Here is an 8291-nt window from a genome sequence, read left to right on the forward strand (position 1 = left end):
TTCGCGTAACACGACACCATTTGGACTAAGGTCAACTGCTCGAGCGATATGATTACACCGCGCGGTCACATCAAGTAACTATTCTAGGACAGTGTGCTAAACGCTCTGCGTATCAAGACGTCCCTTGGCCATACCCATTGTGGGGACGGCCAGAAATTTTCAATAGATTTTCTAAACAAGTCACATCCATACAGTATACGCAATGAATGTATTGAGACAGAAGGAAGAGATCGATAGAGATCAAAAGAAATCCAAATATAGCTACTGAACTGCAAGTCTAGTCAGCAGAGGCATTGAAGCACAGAGCGAGGTGAAGACCAGCCGAGAGCCATCTACAGACGTCCAATCTATCACCGATCAAATAAATTTCAAACCTAAGAAAAGCGTAGACAGACCACATTGTTTGAATTCGCAAGAAGCATGAAAAAGACAAAATGCTGATTTCTAAAGCATGAAGTGAAGATAAAATGTTGATTTCTAAAGCATAAGATAAAGATCTTTGAGTGGATTATTTTCAAAAATCCACTCAAAGCTCGGGGCTACACCGATTTTTAACTCTAAAAGACAGAATGCTGATTTCTAAAGTATAGGTTGATGACAGAGCACCAATTTCTGAGGCATGAGATGAAGACCTTTGAATACACCAAAGGAGGATCCTTAAAGACTGTTTTTTACTAAGTCATTCAGAGTTCAGAAGCAACGTTGCATAGATGCACCTTTGCAAGCGCCCGTCACCAGAATGGAAATCAAGCCACAGAATCGCGAGCTGGAACTAGAATCTTTGGGCCGATTATTTGAAAATCAACTCAAAGATTGGTGGCTTGTGGGGGACAGAGATCCCCCGGGTCCACTAGAAGACAAGAGGGCATCGCGAAAGGCTTTGGGCTTGTTATCTTGCAAAGCCATCACTTCGTGGGCCAGGGGAGAACTGCCGGTGGAATGGGCCGACGCAAGGAAGCACACCTAGGCCCAGGCGGCTCGTTGGATTTAAAGAGTCGTCCACCGCACCAATCCGACTTTCCCGCGCAGCGTTTTTGGACGTCGGAACAGACTGGGGATAAGTCGGCAGAATCACAGGAAGATAAGTTAGTCGATTCACTATTGTTTAGGTACTCATCATTATCATACACGCATGTAGTGCCCCACGGTCAAATATATAAGGCCTAAGGGGTACCCCATCAGGATTATCGACCATCAACTCAGCTCACTAGCTTTCTCCATACCGGAGACTTCCCTTGTAACCCACCACATAAAGATCCACACCAGGAAGTATGGTGTTACGCATCTCAAAGCGGCCCGAACCTGTAGAAAATCGCCTACCGTCTCTCGTGCGTCTCGCACGAACCATTGAGTTACAGTCAACAACATCGTCCTACCCAAAAGCACCTCGAGGGGTAGCCCCGGGTGCGCGGTCGGGCTCCAAACACCGACAGCCCACCCTAGTGTAGGGTTAGGGTTTCATTCTACAATTAAAAGAGTAGTTGAGATTATTTAGTAGATTAGTTGAGATTATCTAGGAATGTTATCAGTTAGTAGTTTGTTGAGAGTTTTAAGGAGATAAGGATCTCTAGCTAGATAGGGGCGGCCAACCGGCATATTTATGTAATCAATGGATGAGAAATAAAGCAGGCAAGAATTAGAAGGGAGAAACCCTTTTCTTGCTCGGCCGATGGCAGAGGCCCCCGGCCGACATTCCTGCCCATCGATACCCCTCTCCAATCCCTCATCGATCTAGCGACCATAACATGGTTCCTTTTGAACCGTGTGAGAGGATATGGAAAACCTGGGCGCCTCCAAAATGTCGGTTTTTTCTGTGGTTAGTTGCTCATAAAAGTTGTTGGATAGCTGATCGACTTGCAAAAAGAGGATTGGATCACCCTAACTTGAACAAGAGAGTGAAACAATAGACCATTTACTGGTCTCTTGTGTTTTCTCAAGGGAGTGTCGGTTCCTTTTGTTGAGACAATTTGGACTGCATACACTGTGCCCTCAACCGGAAAATGGTAGTTTCCTTGACTGGTGGAGAAAAATAAGTGAAATGTCAACTGGACAAATGAAAATGGGGATTAACTCCCTTGTTTTGCTTGGTGCTTGGACCTGATGCAAACACCGAAACCAGTGTGTCGTGGAGGCAGGTTGGAGAAGAGCGAAGGTTGTGGGAGATGGCAGGAGACCTAGCAGCTAACCTCCCTCCCGGCTAATTTCTGTTTAATTTTTTTCTAAGGCAGTTCAGGGGGGTTTAAAACCTCAGTGGCATGGTTTGTAAGGGCTTCGGTCCAAAACTTTTTTCTTCTTAATATGCAACTCTCCTGCATATTTGAGGAAAAGAGAACAACACACAACAAACCTTAATCTTTTGAATCATACACAGAGTTCAACTGAAACAAATGTAAACACATCCGGAAGACCGGAAGTATCTTAAAGTAAAAAGAAAATAAGCACCCACTGTGTTAACAAACATGATTCATTGACTTTTGGATGACATGCAATGCACAATGTTTACACTGAATTAGCAAGAGTTATTAACGCTTCGGATTAAAGCCAGCTGTTCGGACTGCTGCTGCAATCCATAGAGACAAAACACTGTAGAAGCAGTAAAAGCTGGTACAGATTAAAGCCAAGCGAATATGCTAAACACTAGATATTCTTGGAGTTTCTATTTTACTGAAATTATTGTTATTTTCCTTGTGGGAAGCCTACACCATCAAAACTTTATTTCATAGCAGAAGAAATGCATATGAAGAACAAAGTGGTCGGAAGAAAAGGTAAACAAATAGCACTAAACAAAGAGATATAGACTTGCCTCATCTCAGTGTCACTGTCAATCTCAGGGAGTTTTGTCATAACCACAGGTTTTTCTTCAGGCACAATCACTTTCCTTCTTTTATTCCTCAAATTGCTTAAAGTAGAACTTTTCACTGAGTAAGAAAATCTTTTAACATTAGACAATGGCGCAGAAGGAAGCTCCTCAAGACGTCGTATCTTCAATGTCTTTGTGTTCATTCCATTGACACAATTGAGGGGTTTCTTGAGAGCAGTAGGGTCCTTAGGAAACTTAATATGATTTCTCGTGGCGGTTCGATATTCTGGATTAATATCATGCTTCCTGGCCAAATAACAAGGTCCATTCAGAATTTTGTTGGATAATAATCAAATCAGCAGAGCTATTTAACAGCAGGAAACATATCATACAAGCAATATATCAAGATGCGATTGTTGGGAAGAAGGTCATCCCACGCCCTTTGGAAAACATGTTGACCATTCTCAGTGAAGTCCTCAAAGACAATTTCCCTGTGGACAGGTAGACGTATATTGAAGTTTCTATTGGTGGAATGCAAACTACTATGGAAAACAAATATGAACAATGCAAATAGTCTTTAATGCCTTGGCAAGCATCTTCTGTGGTATGACTTTGGGCACCGCCGACAGACAGCAAACTGTAGCTCCCTATCCTCTTTGTTCTCCCCATGCTTGCAGATGCCACATTTGTGGAGGGGACATGCAAATTTTGCCCCACTGGCTATCTTTGCTGTATACTCAGTTGCTTTGGCCTCGTTTTCAGGGAAGAGTAACTGAGTAACACACATCGCATGATAGAAGTGACCACAAGTTGAAGAAGCACATGGAAATACCTAAAAGAAACAAGGAATTTCGTACAAAAAGATTTAAAAACCATCTGATACAGCATAAAGGAGCATTAATAATTCTACCTTTTTTATAATTGCACTGGCAAAGTTATCATCCAATTAGTATCTGAATGAAATTTTCTATAAACAATTTTTAGTGAAAGGGATTAACCTCGGGAGGATTAGTTTTAGCTGAGCCTAGCCTTCCGCAAGCAAAGCATTGATATATTCCATACTCACAATTCTTGCACTTAAAAACTTCCGCCGCCTGTAAATATGCATGAGTTCATCAAAGGATGCCCACAACAGGTTGGAGAATATGTTAAATCATGAAGTCAAACTCGTTCAACTGTGGAAGGATCATGATAGATACATCTAACTGCTGCCTGCTGTATCCTAAGGTTGGACAGTCTTCACTAGAATCGTTAGTTGCATGAAACGACCTCAGACACCTGCCTTCACAGCTGCAAGAAAGAACAGAAAAGGTACATTTCAACAATCAGAAACAATGGATAGACATTAGAAGGTGTTTATCTAAGATGAGAAGGTAATCATTAAGTAGATGATGCAAAGATACTACAGCCCTGTTTGGTTCCTTTAGTCACCTTCCTAAACTTTAGGGACTAACCCTAAATTATTATGTTTGGTTCTAGAGACTAAAACTTACGAAACAATATTAATTATTGTGTATAAAGACAAGATCATCCCTAATTAATACAGCTGGTCTAGTTTTGGGAGGGACAAGGGGAACCAGATTTTTTTTCTCGAATACGCAAGAGTTGTGTATCATTGCATTAATAAGAAGAAGAAGAAAAGCCTGATACAAACAGCCTCCAACCCCGGGCAAAGAAGGAGGCCGAATAGGAAACCAAAAGAAAGGATAACCAAACCAACAAACAAGAGAAAGCCTGACCACAGCAACTAGAGGGATATGTTCTGTGAAAGTAGAAGTTTAGTCACCCTAGTTTAGTGACTAGGACTAAAGTTTAGGAGGTCACTTTTAGTCATCCTGTTTAGCAGTTTAGGGACTAAAAGTGACTAGATGGGAACCAAACAGGGCCTAATATTGGCAATAAATGGCAAAATGCAAGCCTATTAAGACCAAATACAAACAATACAGACATTTTAGGCAACAAAAACGAGAAGTTTCAATAGCAACTAACAATTGTTCAATGAATCATCAATTCCGTTAGCTCACATGTAATACAGTAACTTCAAAAGAGGTTGCAAACGGAGTGCCGAAATCCGTTATGAAAAAACAAGTATTTTTCAGGCCACTGCATATATTTCTTGTAAAACTCCATAGGGGGTATAGGTGATACTCTAAAACTGAACTAAAAAAACTAAACACCGCTATGTTCTCTTTTAACTTAAATCAATTTTACAACGCTTAGCCCTTTTTACCATGTCCATAATACTAACTAATGTGTGTGTATATATTTCTACCATGGTTCAAAAAAACTGAAAAAGGCAGCATTATCTCAACAGATGGACTACATCAGTCACGGAGCATTCTCAAAATTTTACTTATCTTGGCAGGAAATGCATATGGACAGCAGATAAAAAACTGGGAAAAGTGCCCACCCACCTTATAATTTCACCTCCATTGTCGCATAGAGCACAAACTAAATCAGCCATATCCTATGAATTAACAATCCCAAATTCTTGTTTGATCTTTCCACTTCTATGAGACCTGTTAAGGCACCAGAATTAGTATGCATTCAGCACCACTTTTGACAAAAAGGGGATTGTTTTCATAACTCAGATTCTTGTTGCACGAGAGAAACATTGTATATAGATTTGTGAAATCTAATATATAAGTGCTGAGTAAAATCACTCCGACACCAAAACTGAAACATCAGCAGCAGTAAACCACAACCACAACCCAAAATCAAGGGAGCCTACCGAGCAAGAAGTTCTCAAAAACCATAACAGTTACGTACAACACAAGAGTCATAACGATATGCGCTTAAGGCCATGTTTGAATGCGCTAGAGCTAATAGTTAGCTGCTAAAATTAGCTGAAACATCCAAACAATCTAGCTAATAATAGTTCAGCTATTAGCTATTTTTAGCAAATTAGCTAATAGTTAGCTAGATATTTGTTAGCTAGCTAATTTCACTAGCCATTTTTAGCCAACTACATTCAAACACCCCCTAATTTGCACTACTTTTTACACCAAAATTCAAATGACGCACATGCATTATCCAACCAACAAATCATGACCCATGGCATGCACGGACTCTACAGACTGATGGTTGATTTGGTAACCAGGGAATTAAAGGGGACCCATTGGGGTGTAATCCCCTTGCTATTCAATCGAAGGGGAAGGGATTTCCCAGGAGCCAATTTGAGACATAAACTGCAGCTCCACGGACATGGACGTTAGTACTCCCTACGTCCACAAATGTTTGTCGCTATGGTATTCATGCCAGTCAGACTTTCTTATGACTGAATTTATAGAATATATAAGCAATATTTGTATCTTTGAATAATTTTACTACAAAAATAGATTCAAAGATCTAACTAACGATTCTAATTATGTACTTAAAATATTAATATTTTCTTATATAAACATGGTTAAAGTTAAAAAAAATGACTCCTCGAGAAAAGTGAGAATGACACACAGGGAGTGCTTATTGCTTAATACCCGCGACGACCAATCATTTCCTCAGAAGTTGCCGGAGAACTAAAATTTAAAACGCGTGGACCCCAAAACCACCTAGAAAACTGCAAACCCCCTGCTACTCCAAGCAACTCGGGAGGGAACCAGGGAGAATTGCAGCGGGAGTCGAGTCACTGGGAAGGCGAGGGAAGCCATTGCCCATTGGCGGCTGCGGGTGTGCAAGAGAACTAGGCCACCCCGGTCGCTCGAAATCCGCAGGCGGCAGCGAAATAGGAGCCGGCGACGGGTGCCGCAGCAACCGGCCGAGCTCCCTACCCTAATAGTAGTACCTGGTCACCCTGGGTCCTGGGCACCGCAATAAGCAAAATGGCCACCGTGAGCATAGCAGAAAGCAAAATCAGGAGCGAATCCGGAAAGTTTCGAGACAAAAACCACGGGACATCGCTCAGACCACACACTCAGCGCCAGTAGTTCCTAGAAAGGGGCCAAAGTTAAGCTGCATTGTAGATGCACTGCCGAAAAGCTCCTGCCAAACCCCAACGCGCGTGCGGAAACCCCCGTCCAAAATTGCAAACCGCCAGGAAACGGGCCAAAAGGGCCGTAGAAGCACAGGCATTGGGCACCAATCCCTCCCGCGAGGCGCCTCAACGGCGCTAGGACCAACCGATCGCCCAGCAACCCCCAACTCGCAGCGAAATGGAACCACGGGAGGGGGAACGGCAACAGAACCCCTCGCGCTCGCGAGGGGGAACCGCCACCATGGAATGGAATGGAACGCGCGCGATCCTCGGCCGTGTGCACCCCGGAGCCTCCGCGAGAGACACCTCCGCAAACCGTCCGGCGATCGCCTCCGAGTCGTCAGAACGACGGAACCCCAAAACCCAGTTCGCGGAGCGCGCGCGCGCACGTACCTCCGCGGCGCCGCGCGATTCGAGCACTACCATGCACGCCGAGGTCAGCCCCCGCGGCGGGCGTCGCTGGTGAGCGCTCTCCGGTTGGTTCCTTGTGGGACTGGGAGCGAGCAAAACCCCAACCAAAACCCCCGTGAGGTGGAGTGGAGGTGGTTCGGAGGAGGGAGAACGAACACAGCAACAGCACACCCACACGCACACAGACGCTGTGAGCAGCGTGTGTGGGGGTGGGACGTGGGAGTGGGGGAGGCGTATCACAGGAGCCAAGCCTTCCAGCGGGGTCACGTCCGATTTATGCTCTCGCCTCGCTGGCCCCACCACCTCCGCGTAGCCGCTGCACCCAGTAGAGAGGGAGCCGCCTCAGTTACTGACCCACAGGCCCCGTCGTCGTCTGGGCCAGGTGCAAGTGAGATCGAGCATAGCGGAGTTGGGTGCGCTCGCGGGAGGAGGGGCTTACGGAACCGGCTTGTCATGCGACGTGTCGTCTGATCTATGAGGATACGGGCCTGTTTGGTTCAGCTTTTCTCTGACCAGTTTTTTTAAGAATCTGGCTGTAGGAAGAATCTGACTGTGTAGAGAATCTGAGTATCATTAAGATTATGTGCGGAGGAAGATAAAGGTGTCCATAGGACACAGGATTTAGAAACTAACAGATTCCTACTATTGCAACGACTCAACTGATTATGTGTTTATGTTGATTTTGAATGGTTTTTACCCAAACGAATTTTATAGAAGCTGGCTGAAAAGCTGAGTGTTTGGCAGTCCGCAGCAGCTTCTGGTGACCAGAAGCTGCGAAAAGCCGAAACAAACAGGGGCGATATCTTTTGTCGCGATTCTCAGCTTGGTGACTGGCTTCCCCTCCCGTCCTCTCGGAAAGCATGGATATTTCGGTTTCCTGACAAAATTATTAGTTTCACAATAAATATTTATTAAAACATCAATTATGAGTATTAAATGTAAACATAATTAGATTTAATAAATTTATCTTGTATTTTGGTTTTATTATCTAGTTTATAATTAGACCATATTTAATATATGTAATTATCATTTAAATATTTGGTGTGATATGAACTAAACTTTAATTTGGTAAAATCAAACACTATTTAAAACTTCACTCTACAAAGTTAT

General features: G+C 43.5%; 1 protein-coding gene across 3 annotated transcripts in view; it reads right to left on the reverse strand.

Annotated features, from left to right (window-relative positions):
- Positions 1-7429, reverse strand: part of LOC103654479 (Protein ENHANCED DOWNY MILDEW 2) — a 30340-nt gene extending 22911 nt beyond the window's left edge. Inside the window, exons 1-7 of one of the 3 annotated variants that reach the window (XM_008681310.3) lie at positions 7164-7429; positions 5215-5319; positions 4000-4090; positions 3799-3894; positions 3385-3632; positions 3193-3291; positions 2804-3106 (exon numbers count right to left, since the gene is read on the reverse strand). In XM_008681310.3, the coding sequence (XP_008679532.1) occupies positions 2804-3106; positions 3193-3291; positions 3385-3632; positions 3799-3894; positions 4000-4090; positions 5215-5264 (887 nt within the window). In that variant the 5' untranslated portion in view covers positions 5265-5319; positions 7164-7429. Of the gene's footprint in view, positions 1-2803; positions 3107-3192; positions 3292-3384; positions 3633-3798; positions 3895-3999; positions 4091-5214; positions 5320-6276; positions 6559-6581; positions 6974-7163 lie in introns of those variants that run through there. The other 2 variants (XM_008681312.3, XM_008681311.3) reach the window with 2 other exon arrangements.
- Positions 7430-8291: the final 862 nt, after the last annotated feature.

Source organism: Zea mays, chromosome 4 (assembly GCF_902167145.1).
Source record: "Zea mays cultivar B73 chromosome 4, Zm-B73-REFERENCE-NAM-5.0, whole genome shotgun sequence".
Classification (NCBI taxonomy): Eukaryota; Viridiplantae; Streptophyta; class Magnoliopsida; order Poales; family Poaceae; genus Zea; species Zea mays.